The 21,181-nt window shown below is 41.2% G+C and overlaps 1 protein-coding gene across 1 annotated transcript in view; it reads right to left on the bottom strand.

Moving 5' to 3' along the window:
- CCDC93 (CCC complex scaffolding subunit CCDC93) overlaps positions 1–21,181 on the bottom strand; it is a 98,327-nt gene that overhangs the window by 37,223 nt on the left and 39,923 nt on the right. Inside the window, exons 8-11 of the mRNA XM_006169544.3 lie at positions 15,770–15,806; positions 12,855–12,938; positions 12,521–12,571; positions 11,543–11,629 (exon numbers count right to left, since the gene is read on the bottom strand). Coding sequence (XP_006169606.1) covers positions 11,543–11,629; positions 12,521–12,571; positions 12,855–12,938; positions 15,770–15,806 — 259 coding nt within the window. The remainder of the gene's footprint in view (positions 1–11,542; positions 11,630–12,520; positions 12,572–12,854; positions 12,939–15,769; positions 15,807–21,181) is intronic.

Here is a 21,181-nt window from a genome sequence, read left to right on the forward strand (position 1 = left end):
TAGTGGGAAGTTATTTCTGGACAGATATAATAGTTTATTACATAACTAAACTAAAGAGAAATCTTAACCTAGTGAATGTAAAGCTAATCACTCTATTTTTCAAATATACTTTTAATTAAGCAATCCAAATTTGTTGTTTCTTTTGGACTCCTTCCTAAAAGCCAAGAAACTCAGGCTGATGAAGACAAAAACAGGTCCATAAAGCAATAAATCTCATTTGACAGTTTGTTTATTGAGAGTTACAATGGGGAAAAAAGCTAAAGAAACCAAGTCATATCTTGAACAATGAAACAAAATTGGACAGATGGAGAAAAGGGAAGGGGGCTTTACACTAAATTCTTAACAGAAAAACTCAAATCCTGGGGCATCTTAACTGATTTCTACTTGCAAAATGCAACATCTGTCAAAGAATAAATAATTCCACTTATGTTTGCATTGGGGTAAAGGCTAAAGTGCTGATCTAATTTTGTTCAACAATATCAGATTAAGAACGTGCTTTCAACGCCACAGTGTGGATTAAGATGCCTTCTAGTGTACATTCAATATTTTCTAATAATTGGAAGATATTTGCAACTTCTGTTTTACAGGGAAACAGATTTAAATGTCACTCAGAAATATTAGTCTGGTTCAAAGCGACAAATTCCCAGAAGAAACTAAAAATGATTACTTTAGCTAAAACTATATACTTCTATAATTGAAAGAGACCCAAAAGGTTATTTACATATTATCCCTCTTCCTAATATATGGATCCCTCCCATATCTCTCTCTTCCCCCACCAGAATATGATCACTAAAGGGCCCATATGATGGCAGGGCAGAGACACGACGTTCTGCAAGGCTGACCCCTGTGGGAAGGTTCTGGGTTTGAGTCTGAAGACTGGGCATGAACATACTCATGATGTGGGGCTGGCTAGGGAATGGCAGCATGAAGGAGACCCTTTTTGGGAAGTCTATCTCTTTATCTTTGTTTTTCTCTTGGAAGAAACAATAAGCTTTTTTTTTTTTTTAAACAAACAAACAAACAAATAAGTATTTTTTTAAAAACAAACAAACAAACCCTTTTACTCCAAATATGGTCACTAAGCTGACAATAATAAAACCCCAAATATGGTCACTAAGCTGACAATAATAAAGGATCCCTAGTTCACAGGGGTACTAGAAATTCTCTATAATGAACAGAGGGACTTTAGTTTCTGGCACATAGACTGACCCTACAACTGAAAAATATACAAAAAAGTTTGCAAAATTCTTGTTGTTGTTAAAACAGGGTTCTGCTATATCAGGGTCATCCTGCTGGGTTCCAGGTCCTAGCAGCTGGGTCTACAGGTGTATACCACCACATTTGGCTTGTTGGGGGTGGGAGTGTGGATTGAACTGGCCATCGCATGTGGCCTCAGCCTTCAGAATGGCAGTATTAACCAGCGTGCACCATCATGGCTAAATCTAGTTTTTAAATTTATTTAGAAAATCATTCTGGGGCCAACAAGTGCCATGGTTAAGGTTCTGGATCCCACATGGCCAACTTGAGTATTGATCCAGTGGCTTGAAAAACATGCCAGGTGCATATATGAGTGTGCCCAAAATCCCAAAAGGAGAATGAAAAGAAGGGACTACATTGTGGCCATTCCCACCAAAGAGTTTCTCACTTTCCCTCTTCTTCTGTCTGTCAAGCACACTTGCCCTATAACAAAAACAAACAAAAAACAAAATAAAAAATAATAAAAATTATGAGCTAGCAAAAATGTTAAGAAATTACAGAGGACCAAAAAGTAAGTAAAAGTGGGAATCCAGGAAGATTGATATAGCTGCCGAAGCTGGCTTTTTATCCGAGAATATTTGTCAAAACCAGATTGTCTTAGACTTTGATATTTACAGTTCATAAACAAATGCCTAGCATAAACCTTGACACAAGTGTAAGAGAAAAAAATTTCCAATGAGATTTTTTTTGAGAGGTTTTTGCTATAGGGTATGTGCACTCGCCAAAAAGACAGAGAGAGACAGAGAGACAGAAGGTGAGAAATCACCCCCCGCAGTGGGGATCTTCATACTGCAATCCCCTCTCCTCCATTCTCTTCTCAAGATCTTGGGCATAGGGAACCAGCAGTTAGCGTAATGGCTATGTGCTGGACTCCCACGTAGTTGACCGCGGTTCGCGTCCCGGACCTGGTGACTTAAAACTCACGCCGGGCGCGTGTGCGTGCGTGCCCAAGATCCTGAGAGGAGAATGGAGGAGAAGGGATTGCGGCATGACCATCCCCCCTGGGGGGTGATTTCTCGCTTTCTATCTCTATGTCTCTGTCTGTCTGGCCAACACACGCGCCCTATAGTGGAAAAAAAAAAAAACTCTCCAAAAAAAGAACAACAACAAAAAAAGATCTTGGGCATGCATGCACACGTTTAAGCCACCAGGTCCGGGACTCGAACCATGGTTGACTACATGGGAGTCCAGCAACATAGCCATTATGTCAACTGCTAGTCCCTGCAATGAGATTTTCTAACGACAGATTGGCTCTTATGCAGTTGTTATCTAAATTGGCACAATACCTAGATGATCGAACAAAACCCTACGAGTAAGCACTATGTGTAAAATGGACCTGGGCTGAGGTGTCCTCATGACTTGGCAGAAGCAAAAGCAGATCCTCTCCGAAGAACAAAGCTTCAACCCTCTATCTCAAAGAATTTCTCTATATAAATTTCTAAGAAATATGGGCTCTCAGTCAAAAATCAAAAGTGCACAGAATTTTGAAATATCATGAACAAAAGCCAGAAAAAAGTTATCAACACAAAATGTTGAAGTATCATGAACAAAAGCCAGAAAAAAGTTATCAGAATCAGATGCACAAAATATATTTGAACACACACACACACACTCTCTCTCTCCCCTTCCTCCCTGAAGCAACAGAGATTAAATGCAAGCACTGTCACATGACAGTTCAATTTATCTAGAGGTGTCCAGAACTTTTCCATCTGTTCTTCTATAACAAGATGTTGGGACCTTTCACCAGTTTAGCTGCTATCCTTCCAACAGACTATAGTTTCCAAGCGTCCTTTGAAAGAACTTATGATTGAGTCTGACCACTGCAGAGAGAATGGGACTGTCCAGTGTCCTTGATTTACACTCCACTTCCATTAACAAAACTGAATACACAAATACTCTTTTCAATATTTTTAATGCCCACGATGACAATCCATGAATTTTAAAGACCTATATTTATATAATCTTGCTGAGTCCAAGATGTGGCTGTGGATTCCCTTACAAGCAATATGGACGGACACATTTAACATTTAGTATGAATGAAATCCAAAAATCCAAAAAATACTCCCAATTTGATTCCTATAACCTCTCAGGTCAGATGCATCATTACCGTATCATGAATCAGTTGTACTGAACTGATTTTTCAGAAATTTTAAATAAAAAGGTTCATATTTATCTTCTCAACCGATGCTTTAAGTGAAGTTCAAATCCGACAAGGTTAATGTCTATGTCTTTAATAACCCTGAAACATATAGGTTGAGTTGTGAAAGTTCCAACAGGCAGACAATCCATTAGCTGATGCCATTCTCTGCGGTGAGTTACTATATACAGCAATAACATATAGTCACTTGGAATTTAGGAAATTGTGGAGCAGTCTGAAAATGCAAACACATTTAACATTTCTTACATGGTTCCTTACCCTTAATTCTGATAGTAGCAGTTGTAAACCTCTCTTCCCACCTTCCCTGGCTTAATTCAGCTAACCTTTCCTCAGATCCTACTATGTGTGGAGCATAGTGGTAAGCATTGGGGGAGATGGAAAAACAGAAAGACATTACTCTGGACTTTCACAGTCTACTCAAGTAAAACAGACTAATTCATAAATAAAGGGTTTGTATCCTCCACATTCTCCCCAATGCCTAAGTTGTGCCACAGAGAAAGAGCAAGTTTGAGAGCCCACAAATGATGTTATTTTGTACTTTATCCTTTTATGGTTGATTGACTCCTTCCTGGGAGTTCCTCAAGGTAGTATCCTTGACTTCTGAGTAACTACATCTCTGCCCCTGCACCTGACACTACCTGGGACATGGTAGTCACTTAGTAGATGTTGCTGAAAGAAGAATCAATCTCATCTGGAATTCAATTCTGACAGTTCTCTGTCAGAAGAGAAATCAAGCTGAGGATTTAAAATACTTCTGAAAGTCTAACAATTTTTTTTTATATAAATATTTTAAGAAGCCTTTACTGACTTGAAAGAGTCAAAAGGTTACAAAACCAGGGCAGAGAATTAACAACATGAAAGTAATTGCCTCAAGAGGACTGAAAAACTACTTTTTTTTTTAAGGTCAAGACTATTCATTTTAGTTAAATGAACATGCTTGGGGCCTAGTTAGAACAAATGCCATATGGATGTGCTAGCCACCGTGTGTGCCAAGCATCCTTTGATTTAGAAACTGCCTCTGGAGAGTCACTGTCTCACACTCTCCCTCGTTCAGAGGGGCTCCCAATCATAGAACCTGACTCCTGGTTACAACAACTGGTGTGGGGAAAAACACCATGCCAGAGGAGAGCCCTCTCTATAGGCAGGGTGCAGCAGTAAGACATAAATGTCTGTGGCCAGCTCTCCAAGGTGATGACAGAAAAAGAGAGAGAGAGAGAAAGAGAGAGAGAGAGAGAGACCAACCAAGTGAAGTAAGGTTGAAGGAATATGACAAGGCTGTTTATGTCTCTAGGCCCCCATGTCCCAGTTCTGAGAGCTGATAAAGGCTCCCTTTTGCTTACATCACTATGATAGGCAGAGTTCCTACTATTTGCAACCAAAAGGCTTATAAGGCATATTGTCCAGGAGGTGAGTGACAGGACTGAAGAGACAGCTTTCTCTGCTGGTTGTACCAGAAAACCGAATAAAAATGATCGTAGTAGAGAGAGACAAAATTTACTCTAATCAGATTTAATTGTCTGCATTTTTCAGAGTAGGCTTTCCTTCCTTGAGGTTTTATAAGCACATCTTTGACCGTACCTGGGCTCTAATAACCTCATGAGATTCTCCAGATGTTCTTGAAAGACTTAACTTCAAGATAAAGGCTCCTGACTAACTATCAGAGAAAGGCCTCAGAATCAAATGTTAGAAGCAGTGGTGCCAGAATTTCTTAGCTGTTGGGCAGGAAAATTTCCAAAAACCTATTAAGAAAAAAATCCCTTCCAAAAATAAGTCCCGTGATGATCTAAAATATATGGAAGTAAGATCAAGATGTTGACAGTCTTTTGGCTAGGATGTTACACTTTGAACAGCTGGGTGAGAACAATACAATGTGGTATTCTCCAGTGACAGGAAAAGTCACTTGAACATCCCAAACAGAAATTTCCCCAGTTTTCAGCAGCTTAGGTGTGATTATGTGAGTGCCTGGGCTCTACCCCTTTCTCTTCCCTTATTTCTGTGGTGGTTCCCTGTATACCCTGGTCTCCTTCTCTGTGGCCATGGCAGGCAGTAGTGCGGGTGGCTGAGTCTAAGGAAGTAAGGAAAGCACGGCAAAGACTGGAAGGCACGCACTGAGGATGTAGGAGCCTGTCTTCGCATCTCCTTAGGGAAGCTCCACCTAGCCAAGGAAACAGGCTTCAAAGTCAGAACTCATTAGCCAGATGGTCCTTGACAAGTTCCTTAACTTCTTTCAACTCTCATTTCTTTATCTACAAAGCGGATATAATATTACTCAACACTCACACATTGAGAACAAACGTTGGCAGGAACTCGGTGAGGTTCTGAGAAGAGATGTGACCCACACCCACATAAATAGTTTCAATCGCATATGAGTAAGTATGATGATGGAGGGAGGCAGAGGCTCATAAACGAGGTGGTAGCACACTGTTCAGAAATTAAATGAGATGATGCACAGAAAGGCACTGAGGGTAGATGCTGATTCCCCAAAGCAGACCTATGCTTCCAGAGCTACAGAATGTTCTAAGTGCCCATCTTAGAAAGATGTCAGCCAAGGAATGATTCAGTCAGCAGACTAAGTGCTAAGTGTATCATTAGTAGGTGGAATTTGGGACAGTCCTCTCCTAACCTTCTAGAAACCTTGCACCATTTCTGGCCTAGCTTCCTTCTCTTTTTTCTGGCTCCAAAAGGCTAATTCGTAGTAGAATGGAAGTATTTTTTTGGACAGTCGACTTTTAGTTTTCGCAAATCATAATAATAGAATCTTCTTTCCTATAAAAATAAATGCTATGATGTAGTCAGAATATTAGACATCAACACCAAAAAGCACAGCATCATCTGGCACATTCTGGGAAAGTTGTTAGCCTTTAGAAAAAGAGATGGAGCTGCTTGGCCCACGGCCTATGGACACTCATGAATTATATATCTGGAAGCTTCTTCACATTCCTCTTCCCTGCTGCTTTACAGAAACCATATTAAATTGAGTTACATATCTCAGAGACTTGATTTGAAACACATAGATTATTTATCATGCTACACTGTTAAAAGAACTTGAGAACTTTACAAATGGAAAAGAAGTCTCCACATGTTTTTTGCCTCGTTTTTATATTCCAATGCCTGTCAACTTTCCAAACAACTTGCCCCAGGCAGGCTGTTCGATTTATTCCTTGGTCACCAAATCATTTTCACACTTTATCTTACAAAAATTGTCTTGTCCCTTTTCTTTACTAAGCAAAAACACATCCTGATCTCAGCCTAACTAGTATTTGTCTCAAGTACCACCAACACCATTCCTCCTAGGCACTCCTCCATCCCATCTCTACTTCCAAGGTTTTACTACAGAGACCCTGAAGGTAGTGACACTAATTTTACATGAATTTCCAGTACCCAGTTTCAGCCCAATTAATAGCAGTAAAATAAAAACATGAATATGCCAACTGTGGTGGACAGTCCTTCGACGGCCCACAATCCCTACCTCCAGTTGTATACGCTTGCCCATGTCATCCTTCCCCCTTGAATGTGGGTGATACCTGTGACTTCCTTCTAACCAAGAGAAAACAACAAAGGTGATAGGATGTATGTGATTACATGTACATAATTATATTATAAAAAAGAAACAAACAAAACAAACCACAATGTCTGTCCTACAAGAAGATGCTCTCCTCTTGCTTGTAGAGATTACTGTACGAGGATGAGGAGGAGAAGCTTACTCAATGAAGTAAGTGGGGAGGTCCACATGGCAGGGACTGAGGGAAGGCTCCAGTAACAGCCAGGAAGAACTCTTGAGCTCAGTCAACAGGCTGCAAGGAACTGAATGCTGCCAACAACTACACAGTGGATCCTTCCCCAGTAAAGCCTCAGATGAGACTGAGTTCTACCCAGTTCCTAGACTGCAGGTTTGTAAGAGTCTGAAACAGAGGACCCTGTCAAACTGTGCCTAACTGCTGATGCACAGAAACTGTAATAGAATAATTGTACAGTTTTACATTTGTGGCAATAGGTAACTACACAATCAATCCAAGAAAGAGTAAAACAGCCCCCAACACTTGAAAACTAACCTATCAGCAATGCCTTGATGTTGCTGGACGCTAGCCTGCACTTATAACCAGGCCTGTCAACAACCTCAAAGAACATCAACTCCAAATAAGGCCACTGTGACTGTGAACAAGAATCAAATAAAAAAACATTCCACTCAGGTCTGAGCACGGACAAAAACACAAACATTGCCCAAGTCACAAAAAAATGCTTGAACACCACTTATTCTGGCTGTTTTGCATACACAGCTCTAATCTCAATGCAATGCCTACCCCACGTGTCTTACAGATAAGATTTAGTGAGATACCCTTAGACTCATCCCTTCTCATAGCATCCAACACAGAGCAAAACCTCACTTCCTTGAATTGGTTCTAAAACTGCCTAACACAACCCAAATCCCATACTAAGTCCTTTCTAATGCTCTTTTCCTGAGCTGCTCCATAATTCCATTGGTATGTGTTCTCTCTCACTGCATCCTGCAATAAACCCAACATACTCAATCCACAGGTGTGTTCCTAGTTGAATGACACTAGGTCTTTGGCTGGATGGAGGGTACTGACCAAATAGTAACAAACAAAAAAGTCAAACCAATAAGAACAAAAGCACCAGAGAACTTTATCATGGAATCTGAATAAACACAGAAGTATAAAACAATGAAACAAAAGCCCATATACAGTTTAAATTAAATAAAACACAAAAATAAAGTTGAATGTCAGGGCCAGCAGGAGATGCGGTGGTTAAGGAGCTAGATTCCCACAAGGCTGACCCAGTGGCTTAAAAAAAAAAATCACAATAAATAGATTAATTAATTAATTAATGTTTTTAAAAAATAAAGTTAAATGCCTCAATATGAACATAAAGAAATTATTTGATAAAAATGTTAAGTGGACAGGAGTTAAGAAAATTATAACAGATCAATGCTAGATTACATAAAAATAAACTCCCGCATAAGCTAAAGAATTAAACATACTTAATGAAAGGTTAGCTGAATGTAATGGACTACTTTATTAGATCCATGGAAAAGCTGTGAACTTCTATCTGGAAACAATGCTAAAGGAAAAGACTAACCAATTTAGATACAATTCCTGGCTAATGATGAAAAACAAACATGAAAATAAAATGAAATACCCAAGAAATATTTGTATCACAATGACAAAATATTTAAATCTAGAATATAGATTACATTTAAATTTAGAAGGAAATTAATATGTTTCTGAAAGGTAAGTGAGTAAAGTCTTTAACAAGCAATTCACAGAAGAAAATAGAGTAAAAACAAGAACATGGGGCCATTTTCTATCCTCTCAGTGGTCCAAAAAGGTGCTATTCTCTAGCTCCAATAGTAGCATGTAACACAAATGAATCAATGCTGGAAACGTTGGGACCATTCTGGGAAGCCCTTCACTCACAGTATTTTAGATTGTTGCAACTTACTTGTAAAGCAACATGGGAAAGGAGACATAAGCCAATCATCCAAATCCTAGGAAACCTTTCAACAGAAACCGTGTGCTCAGACTCCACAACAGTATTACCAGTTATGGCAAACAGAAACAATTTAAAAATCTATCAGTAGGGAAATGTTTAATAAATTATGCTGTATTAACACACAGATTATATAGTTATTAAAATAAATATAAAGGCTAGAAATATGAAAAATGTTTAAGATGTGAAGCAGAACAACAACAGAAATTCAGACTATAAAAATGCAAATAAAGGCTACATTAGCTGAAGAGCTATAATGTACCAGGTACTGTTTAAGGCATTTTGGTCACATCTCATTTAATCTTCATAACACCCTGCCAAGAAAGTAATATTATTTCCGTTTTATAGATGAAGACACTAGGGCAAAAAGAAGTTAAATAATTGGCCACGGTTACATGGCTGGGAAGCAGAGGAAACAGATATGAACCAAAACATTACTCCAAATGTTTTGCTTTTAACCACCACACTGTCCTACTCTTTTAGACATACTATATTGCAAATATGCATAACTATGGCGATCTGGGGAAAGGCACTGCAAGATAATAACACAAATGTGAAATAATTTCGATGTCAGAATAGAATGAAAGGCAACTTAATTTAAAAATATATCTAATGCTAATGATCTACTCTACTTGACAAGAGCTCCCAATCTCCTGTAATTCTCGGTGAGATTAACTGTATATGTTCTTGGAAGGAGAGGAGGCAGTGCTTCCTGTCCAGATTACTTCTAATTTCACTCTTTTCTACAAGAATGGAACAGAGGTAGAGAACAGCCCAGAATAAATACCAGAATATAGCCATTAAACTTGCAGAGATTACTGTGCAAGGATGAGAAGGAGCAGCTTAGAAGATGAGAGATGAAGAAACCCAGAAGGAGACACAGAAAATGCAGAGCTGACTAATGAAGGCAGGTGAGCTTCAGGACTCCTAGAAAAGGAGAGGGCTGAGAGAGAGAGAGGTGTTCTTCCAATTAAAAGGTCTGCCTCACTTGTCCTTTTAATCTGAACTATCTGTTTAATAATCTGAGCTTCTAACTGCTTACAGTGGGAGTTCAGACGGAAGACAAAAAATCAGAGTCTGTAGAACAGCAGTGGCTGCCCTCTCCAGGTATCTTTAAAAAAACAAAACTGGATTCAGCAACACAATGTGGCAACCTAAGGGAGGGTATAGACTTATTCTTGCCATTCAGGTGTGAGTGCTAACTGCAGGCCAAGACCTTTTCTTCTCCAGGAAGTAAATTAATCATTCCCTCCACAACTATGTCTTCAAGTTTTTCTCAACTGCCAGAGGATGCATGCACTCATGAGAGAGGGAGGGAAGGAGAGAGGGAGGGAGACAGGGAGGGAGAGACATAGAGCGAGTGCACGCACACATGCAAAAGAATTAGATAACCCTCTGCAAGAGGGTGTGGCAATGCTATCATACCATTCTCCCCATTTCTCCAACCCACCAAAATTTTGGGCAGGCACACACATGTGCCTGGTATGTTTTCCAAGCTGCCAGGGTGGGATCTGGCTCCCTCTATACAGCACTATAGGCTTGACCTACTTCAAGCTTTTTGAATTTATTTGTACTAGGATAACCTAAATCCTTTTCTGATCAAATCATGTTGACCAGTGTCAATGTCCCAAGGTGATAAATGGAAAGAAGAGAGGATACTCTGGATTCTGTGAGTGGGTTAGAGAGTCCAGTTAAGAAGCACTTACTTGGAGAAGAGGGGCCACAAGGGAATTCTACCCCAGACATTCTGAGACCTTTTCCTTACTGTCTTACTCAGAAGAGGCCCCTCACCGGGTGGGAGATGACTGCTGCTGTGTTTATGGCAGACCATATGCCCCAGGTTAGAGGTGATATCCCTGCCCTGACTGCATCATCTACACAATCACTCCAGATGAACACTTTAGAGAGGCTCAGGTACAGCTCATCTGTCATCAAGGCTGCTGAGATGAGGACAGCAAAGCTGGATGCTTCAACAGACATCAACATTTTAAAGGGGCAGACTGAGTATGGCTGTGGAAGGAGGAATGTGAAACAATGCCCTGTAAATCTGTTTTAGCGATACTACATCTCATCCAGACTGGAATCACTTATGTGCAAAATGATTAATCACTGCCTCTCTGAAATATTCAAGGTCCCCCTACCTATTCTTAGAATGAAAAAAAATCTAACACTGAAATATGACTTTAAGGCTTTTGTTCAGTCTATGTCCTTTTAATAAAGTAGAACAAAAAATTTTGCCTTGGGCTTGGCAGAGTTATGAGGTTTATCTCCTAAGTGGTGAAGCTTCACTCCAAAGGCCATACTCAGCCTAAATAATAAGCCTGATAGGAAAGGAAAAGGCCTGTGCCATACCTCAGGCATCTACGTGTCAGATGTGATGACTGCTCTGAGGGACAGGTTTTTTCTTTATATTTATAAAAAATGGGTACTGCAGAATAAAATTAATTTAGCTAATGGCTGTGCCTCATAGAGGCTGGTGTGTGTGTATGTTTTTGTCAAACTTGGCTGAAGAATTACAAGCAGGCCCCATCTTTGCTGGTGGGGGGAAAGGGAGGACAAAGCCTTGGGACAGTCCTGGAGGCATAGACACCGGCAAGATGGGGACAGGGCAGCACCTACCTTCTCAGCATATTCAGACACTATCTGCTTGATCTCAGCAGAGCAGAGTCCCACGATCTGGCCCACGGAGCTTGCAGTAAGACGGCTCTGCAATTACAGCAAAAGTGTATCCTCAAGGCCATGTCTCGTCTTTCTTAGAGCTGAAAAACCTGACACCTCTCGGCATTTTCCCAAATAGATAATATTCCGAGAAAAAAAATAATTGGCTTTTGCCGACATATTCATCAACAAGGAAGGAAGACAACAAGCTTCAGGACAAACGTTCAGCCATCTTTCCACCTCCTGAGTCACTTAGCTGACTGTCCCACACCCTCCTTCCAACTGTTCTTTACCTGCTATGCTCCATCCCCAGGTCTCTCCTTCTGAGCATCACAAAACACACTCTACAAGGGACTTGGTGAGCCCAGGCCTCAGAGAGGGAGAAGAACAAACAGGAGAGACAAGAATCTCAGAACCACTAAGATAACTCTATTGCACGGGCCTTTCCCACCCTCAAAAAGCATGCTCCATTTAAAGCACTAAGCTAACCCTCTCAGACAGGACTTGAAGTCTGGGAAGACCAAATAGAAACTCAGTATTCTGTTTCCTACCTAGCTGGTATAGGAAGGAGGCAAAGACAAGGACTCCTTCAGCATGGGGTATACCTTATAACCACAGGCCAGCTCTGCAGAGGCCCTGTGAACCCTTCCAGCAGGGATATCCTGCTCTTACAAAGGTCCTTCAGGTCTTTAAGCCTCCCTCCAACAAGTCCCCATGTATGGAAATAGTATGCACTTTTAAGAAGTCCCACCCCCTCATCCCCACACACCCCTCCAAAAAAGCAATAACAAAAACAACGCCCTGAAGAACAGCAGGCATTGGAAGCTGAGACAAGAGGGCTCTGGAGGTGGTGGTCCCTCTGGGGGTAGGGCCAACCAGAGCGGAGCAAGGTGGGGTCAAATCACCATTGTCACAAACACCATACCCCCTCCTCCTTACCTCCTCACTGGCCATGGCAGTCATCTTGGTCATCAGTGACTGAATACGCTGCTGAAAGAGGAATAGGAAGGAGCAGCAGTGAGTGGTTTTGACCACGTAAGACTGAAGCAGTCTCCTCCACAGGGTCATGCAGTGAAATCCAAGGGCTATTTTCCCTGATCTCATTTCATAGTTGTTGTGACAGATGATCAGAGGAAACTGGCAGGTGTGAAAGGCTGATCCACAGCAGCTGGCTGTGAGAGGCAGTTGGCCATTTGGAAAGCTGGGAACGAGAGTAAAATTTCTCCCAAATAACTTAAACAGAAACCTCAGAGGGTCTACAGAGAACACACACCTCTTCAGCTGCTTGAATCTCATCTTCATCGTGGGCATCAGCTTTTTCTGCTGCTGTAGGAAGTATTGTTTTCTTGTCCTCAGTCTAGAAGGGAAGATGTGGGAACAGGTGGGTACTGCAGTTAGAGATACAGCAGAGAACAGACAACACTGCAAAGAGGATGGGTGTGAAAGAAAATACATAGGTCTGGAGAGTTGAGCCAGTCCCTGAGAGAGAACAAGCCCCCAAAACCTAGGCCCTCACTCGAGCTACACGGTAGACGGGTCAGGCCTTGGGGCCCTGCCATGTTTCAGAGCCTGGTCTGAAATGTCTCCATCTCTAAATAGCTGGTTCATTAAAATAAGATCAGGCAACACACATTTGTAAGACATAGCCTAACACTTTGTCTGGGTTCTCTCCCTACCTCAGGACCTTTGAGAGTAGGTCACTGCTAATGGAGTGTTTTTGCAAAGTGCCAGTTGAGAACCAGTAGTGAGAAATGAGAGTTAATTCAGCAGGTAGGAGTAACTTCTATATAAATCAAGTAAAAACACAGTAGAATCTTTCAAAGTACTGATAGCAGTAAAGAGTGAAGGATCACTTAATGAAATGTGTTTTTTGGGTGTATGCATGTGTGATATGTACTACATGATGTTAAAAAACAGAATTTTTACTACTGAGAGTGAACAAAAAGTTTGGAAATCATTGGTCTCAAGCATAAACACTTAATTCCTGCATGCTCTGGACCCATTCTTAGGCTCTAATGTACCACACCACACTCAAGACACCCTGGATTAACTGTTCTTCCTCCAACATGTGCTCATTTAGAACTCTCAGTTTTAATCCTATCTCTGTCATTCCCCTGGGTACCCTCAGACTTACCACTGATCTTTGTCTAGCAAGGACTTCCCAGGGTTGAAATCAAGGCTTGGTCTCAGACTCCCTCAGACCACCCCAACTCTAGAATAACAAGTTTATTCCCTCTAGTAGCAAGTCTGCCATTGCCCACAGGGACATCCCGAGCTGCTTACTGCTTGGACACATTGACAGGAACAAGACTGTCAATAGGTGTGTGCCACCTAACCTAAAAATGATGAGACATGACCAGCTGAATATTTCATGGACATGTCATGATTGTTCTAGGCATAACCAAACCGTCTCATTTCAGAACAGTCACATACAGATGTATTTCTCAGATTTCAGTTATATGTCACATTAAAAGTGCACATCAAACCCTTATTATAGACCAGATAACAGAGGACATACTCAAATCCAGAGAACAGTCTGCTCTGTAGGAAATGAGTATTTAGTTGAGTTAAAATGCAAACAATAAATAAGCAAAATGAATAAAGAGAAAATTAAAAAACAAGGTATCAAAGTTGGTACATGACTAATTGCCAATAAACTAATGATGATACTATGGGTAATGGTAACAGCGCTTAGAAAATGTTTACTATGTCTCCACTTAATATATACCAGTGTCTGCACTCTATGGCCGAAACTGAATAAAGGAAGGCTATAGAAACTAAGTAAATGGTTGTGAATACTAGATACACTGTGGGAAGAGGGTGGATGAAGGAGTAGAGGAAGATAACTTTCTAGTATGGTAGACTGGTTTGGGGAGAAATGCAAACATATTGGAATATTCGGTTTGTAAGCTGGGTAGCATGATTGAATGTATAAAAGAAAGAGAAAGAAAAAAAATTAAAACAACAAAAAAATGTTTACTGTGTTGGATCTTTCTTTAACCATCACAGCAAAGCTGTGAGGTAGGCACAATGGCTGCCTTTGTTTTACAGAGGCTGTAAATTAGGGTCAATGATTTGGTAAATTATTCGAAGTCACACAGTAAAGGAAAGGGGTTGGGATCTGGAACCAGCCAGTCAAGACATGGGCTTTGGGTCACTGTGGGTGCCCTCTCCGGTGGCAGAGATAACACCCATCACTGGAAGCATGGGGGAATGGAGAACAGGAGTGTGTCCAATTCAAAAAAATTCGAGCGTTTGGTGAGGAATGAAAAGAGATCATTAGCAGATCTCAAGCTTCAGGATTGCCTTTTAGAAATCCAGTAACCACTTTAGATGGCACTTACTTATTCAGAAGGCAGAGATTGTGAGTACAGGTTTTAATGTTAGACAAACCAGGGCTTCGATTCTTATTACTGGCACTTTAAGGCTGTGTGATATTGAACAAATCACTCAGCCTCTACGAGTATTAGCTTTCTAACCTGAAAAACAGGAGTAAGTATCCTCCTCAGAGTTGTTCAGGGACTAAGTTAAAAACAAACAAACAAACATGTACAGTCCTTAACAAAAGGTCTGGAATGTAGTAAGAGTTGGGCAGTGTAAGACTGAGATGCCTGTCCTGCTACTGACAATCAGGGATCATCAGTGAGTATACAGATTTACAGAAATCCTAGAGACTCCTTTGTGAAGTGAGAAAACCCTATCCTGACTTCCCTGGTTCTTACACACACAGTTGTCTTCATAGAGGATGGATTGTGTTCTATCTCACAGCTAGCCTCCTTTCTATACTTGTCTAGAGTTTCTCTCTTTGGATGAGGAGTGCTCTAGGAGCCTAGGAAAAGGACTTCATCCTCACACTTCTAGAGCCAACAGACGCCGCTGATTTGATCCTAGGGCCACAACATTCAACCATTCTTTACTTGCACCCTGGAAGGAAACTTCTACTTTGGCTTCCTGACGACAGAGGCGCAGCCTGGAAATGCCAAGAGAAGATGCCGGGGCCAAACGCAGCTGGTATATCCCTGCTGCCCCATCTTGCTCACTAACCAGAGCTGTACACTGCAGCCCTGACATGCCACCCCTCCCAGGCTCCCCAGGAAGCTGTGCCAGCCTGTCAGTGTCAGAGAGATGGAAAGGGGGGTTTGCTTCCATTTCTCAAATATTCTCTCCCATTATATGTGCTTTTCTTACCTTCTCTGTTTTGCTCTGGCGGCTAAATCCATATCTCCTGTTAAGTCACAAAATAAGGAGTTCAATTATTATACAAAAAAAAGAAAAAAACACAACAAATTCGATCAAATGTATTTTGGTTGGGTTTTTATATGAAAAGCACCAAGAATTTAGGCTATTTAGTGACTGGAGAAAAATGTCCAGGTGCCAGAAACATAAACATTTTCCACTGTTTTTCGAATAAAGTGCCAGCCATCCTATTTACTATATAAGTACTATACATAGAAACTTTCAGATGGTATAGAGTGCAACGTTTTCCCTAAGTGCACTCATTACTCTGAATCGGGAACTGCATTTCAGAGCCACGGTTTAAGCTAAAGGCTGTAAAAATATCTGTACAAACAAATGCAAATGTGTTTGCTCAAGCCAAGCGTGCTCTCTAATGTAATAGCTACTTTAATAGCTTACAGTTTAGGACATTTTTCATTCTCAAACATAACTGAAGCACATGTCAGTAACATTATGAATTCACTTCACACATCCTTAAATTCAAAGAACACACAAACTCACTTCAGTTAAAATTAGTTTATTTTCTGGTTCTAATTAATCTATGCTTTTCTAAAAATATAGCAAGTATAACAATGCAAAAACCATTCAATCTAGAACAGAAACAATGCACAGCACTTAGCCTCACATATCTTTAAATAATTTGTAAAGAAATAAAGTTACATGCAACTATTCAAGAAAAACAAATCAAAGGCTTCACTCTGCCTGGCTCACACCACGCCTTACTTGGTGGGTCAATATCCTGGCCTCCGCTGCCTGGGGCCTCTAGACTCACTTCCCTCCCACTCTCCTGTCCATTTTTTAAATCTAATTTCACACTGATCTGCTCTGCATTTATCAGAACAGGCCTTTTTCTCTTTCTCAGGAGAAAACAGGCCCTCTCTTCTGGCTCTGACTAACCACTGGTCAGCCTCACTATATATGCTCTTGTTCCATCTACTGCCTCAACAGGGAGCTCTGCACACACAGCTATTTTATCTTCCCCCTTTATTCCTCCCCATTCAGCATTAAAGCCTCTCTTCCCTTCCAAAGCAGTCCTCTCCACATGCGCTCAGCCTGGCCTACACATCCCCACCTCTGTACATGCTCTTACTTCCCAGACCATTAAGTCCAGCCACCTGATTGCGTGCCTGTACCCTTCTCCTTGAGGGCAATGGTTCCACTTTCACATCTTGTAATTCTAGTGGCTGCTGAATGAATTAAAAGAGCAAAAAATGAAGAAATCAAGAAGCCAAAAGTATCATCTGACCTTGCAACAGGCTGTCAAATAATCAGAGACCAAAAAGTCACTGCTGGGCACAGTGCACTCATGCTTTGGGCATAAATCTATAGGCCCAAAGTGCAGCAGACTAAGGTTAACTTTTGATTATCCACTCAAATTCCACAGAGCCTCATGGCAGATTCTTCAAACTGGCGTAAACACCATCTATCGCATGCTGCATACTGGAAACAAAACTATTTTCTACTCTCACCTGGACCTAAGGTTCTGAGTGCTATTTAGGTCCCGCCAATGAGATGCATTTGCTGGAGCTAGTAATGAGGAACAGGTAAATAAGGAGAGGGGTGGTCATAAAGGATCCACTCTGCCAGTGTGAAGCATAGAAGCAACCTGGTTCTGGGGCCAGCTGCTATCATAGTGACTTCCTGGTTTTGCAGAGAGCGCTTCCTGATTTTGAAATGAGGGACGTATTTCCTTTGTCAGCAGCTATAGCACCAACTTCCCAATTCCACAGGCTGCTTGCTAGTTAGCTTCCTGATTCAGGAGGCCTCTGAAAGTAGCATCCTTAGAGCTCCAGCTCTAATGTGAACCTTGTGAGCCAAGCCTGGCTCAGCCTAGTTCCCATCAATCTCTGTAATCAGCCTCCTGCCACAACTAGAGAGAACCAGGGAACCCTGATAAATACAGGCTTTCATCAGTTTCCCACTCCTAGAAATGTCCTTGCAGGGAAAGCGAGGTGGCATGGTAGTTAGGGTGGCTGGATCTCACATGGCTGACTGTGTGGTTCAAGTCTTGGACCTGGCTGGTGGCTTGAAGGACACCCTGGGCATGTACACATGCATGTCCAAAATCCCTAAAGGAGAATGGAGATGCAACTGTGGTGTAGCCATCCCCTTAGGGGGTTGCTTTCTTAACTCTCCTTCCCCTACCTCTCCAGTGAGCACATGTGCCCTATAGCAAATTAAAAAATAAAAAAGTCCTTGTATCTTGAGTATGCTCTCTTTTTCCAGACTTTCAGTCTAAAGTAGAAGACACATCCTAAGGCAGATGGCCCACATCCAATACCTAAGGACTTCATGAATTTTTGCAAATAAAACAGTAAGCAACTGAGTCTGAATGACTCAATCCTCAGGTCTCATCTACTCCTCCTTAAGGCTTGGGGAACTTTTTTGTCTTCAAAACTAGGCTAGCCTCTCAGATTTATACTTCTGTGGGCATATTACCAGTGCACTCACCATATGGTGTATAATAATTAGCCATCATGTATAACTCTCTAAGCTTGTTTGCTGAGTTCCTCAAGGGGAGAAAATTTGCTTCATTTACTTGGTAAAAAAAAAAAAAACCTTTAAAATTGGAATGTAGCTCATATAATATAAAATTCACCATCTAAAAACAAAAGCTATAGGATGCATGCATTCACCAGAGAGAGAGAGTGAGAGAAGTGAGAAAGTACCCACTCCCCTGGGAAGGGAGGGGATGAACATGCTGTAATCTCTTCTCTTCCATTCTCCTTTTGAGATTTTGGGCCCAAAAACATGACCAGCATATTTTTCAAGCCACCAAGTCCAGACCTGATCCATGCAGTCAGTCCTGTGGGATCCAGTCACCTGAAGCACCGCACCACTGGCTGGCACACCACCACTTTAAAGGATACACTTCACTTGTCATTGTGTGTACTCAATATGTTATATAACCACCACTATCTAAATCCAGAACAGGTGCATCACCTCAAAAAGAAACTTTTGTGCCCTGTGTTCTTTCCTTTAGCATATTTTCAAGGTTCATCCATGCTGTAGCATGAACTGGTACTTCAGCCCTTTCTACAACTAAGCAATAAGCCATTGCATGCACAAGTCACATTTCGTTTCATCAGCTGATAGTCACTTGGATTGCTTCCACTTTTTTTCCCCCTACTAGTGCTGACATAAACATTCATACAACTTCATTCACTTTCTCTTCACTGCCTAGTTCAGTGCCAGGCACACAGCAGGCACTTAATAATGTTTGCTGATGGAAGAATCCAGCTGATTTCCCTCAAGGTCCCCCTTCTCCATGTGACATGGCCACAATGCTTCCCTGATAAAGAAGCACTACCCTGAGCTGCATATTCAAACCTGTCTCTTTGTGTTCACTGGTCCCCATGTCTGAGACTCCTCCTTGTTGTCCAATCTTCACCAGGCAACCACAATATCCCTTTATACCTATCACCCCTAACAAAGACCAGGTGGATACTTACACTTATTTCTTTTCTTTTTTTAAAAAGAACTATTTTATTTAACTTTATTTACTTATTTTAACTTGACCACAGAGGACAGAGTGTGTGAGAGATAGAGGGAAAGTGAAAAAACAAGCCACCAGATCTGGGACTTGATCTGTGTGTGGTTGGCCATGGGGGAATCCAGCGCCCTTAACCACCACAACACCCGCTGGCCCTGCTTTGACTTATTTCTACTGCAGCTGCATTTACTGCCCTTTTATATGTCCCAGTCATGCCGCCCTGTCAATCTCCCTTGCCTGTCAGCCTTGCCGGGTTTTCCCAAACACCAGTTCTGGTTTGCAGTGCCCCATGCTTCTGTTTGTCCTGCTTTCCTTTCTTTAGCTTTGATTCTTCACCTTGTTGCTGTCCTACCCTGCCCATACCAACAGAACTCCAGTCCTCTATCACCCAGTTCACGTCCTCATACCCTAGACCTAGGGCTTTGTCTCCAAGTCAGGGCTGCACAGTCTAAAAGAAATATAACAATGTGTAATTCTCAAACTGGTAGACTCATATACCCAAGTTATTCTAAACATACTGGAACGTTCTCCAATAACTAAATCAACCATGAATTTTTACACTTATATTTAATTAAAATTAAAATTCTGTTCCTGAGCCACAGCAGTCACACTTCAATTGCTCAGTAGCCATATGTGGCCAGTGGCAGTACATCACACTAGACATAGCAGTTCCAGAAAACAAACTAATGTTCAAGAATATCCATCCCGGACAAATCATCCATCCAGGACAAACTAAGACAAATATCTGGAATCCAGAACAAAACAGGAATGTAGAAAGTCCTAAATAATAAGGACTGCCAACTCTGCTCTCCATTCATTCAGCAGAAATTAACCAGGTACCTTCTATGAGCACATCCCAGGCTCTACCTTCATAATGGAGACAAAAACGTTGGGAAATACAGCCGTATTTCATTTACAAATGTAGAATAACTTCAGAGAAATTCACCTGAGCCTCCAACATGGCAGGACAGGTTAACTTCGGCATTCTAGTGGTTGTGTCCCAAAATTCCACTTGCAAGTCAAATATATAGCACATAAAGTGCATCTGTCCATTACCGAAGTTTTGTAGATGTTTAGGTTTTAAGTTAACCTCTAATATTCTATTGAAACCATAATAAAATTGAAATAGTAAAAGGTTGCAAATTTTGTTTAAGTCCAAAATCAAAACCGAGTTTTGCTTTTCTAACACCATAATATTTAGTAAAATATACCCAAACAGATACACAGTCCTTAAGGTCTTAAACATGGTTGACCAGGCTCAAAGTCCAGCTTTATTTGAACAACTGAAAGAAAAAAAAAAAAAAAAGCAAAACACACGCACACACACAGGAGAAGCAACTACAATACTGACCTCCTCAAAGACAGGGTGTGGGCCTAAGACTGGTGAAAGATCTTTTATCTCAAAGAAGAAACCCTGTTTTCAGATCTTTTTGCTCTGGGAGTCAAAAATACTTTTCCTACTTGTAAAGAGGTGAGATGAGGTGGAAAACAGAAACACTGGCAACGGATGGGGATTTGGCTTCCTAAAGCCATGGTGCCATGGAGGTGTGGATGAGGAATGCAGGCATGCCACACAGAGTGAGCCCCAGGGCCAGCCTGTGCCAGCTGCTGCCTGACTAGGGGAGGAATGGACAATATTGTCACATGCAGGGACTTCATGAAATTAAAGTACAAGTTTTTCTCTGGTGAGCACATGGTCCTCTGGCAAAAAATTAAATAAATAATTGTTTATTTATTTAATAATAACAGTTTGTGTGTGTGTGCAAGTGTGGTGTAGCTGAGACTACAGACACTCACTACTGTACCTGATTTTTCTTTTAGGGTAGGTCAAGAATAAAACCCAGGCCTCCCATGTGACCTCAGCCTACCAA

The sequence above is a fragment of the Tupaia chinensis genome, unplaced genomic scaffold, assembly GCF_000334495.1.
Source record: "Tupaia chinensis unplaced genomic scaffold, TupChi_1.0 Scaffold147282_1, whole genome shotgun sequence".
NCBI lineage: Eukaryota > Metazoa > Chordata > Mammalia > Scandentia > Tupaiidae > Tupaia > Tupaia belangeri.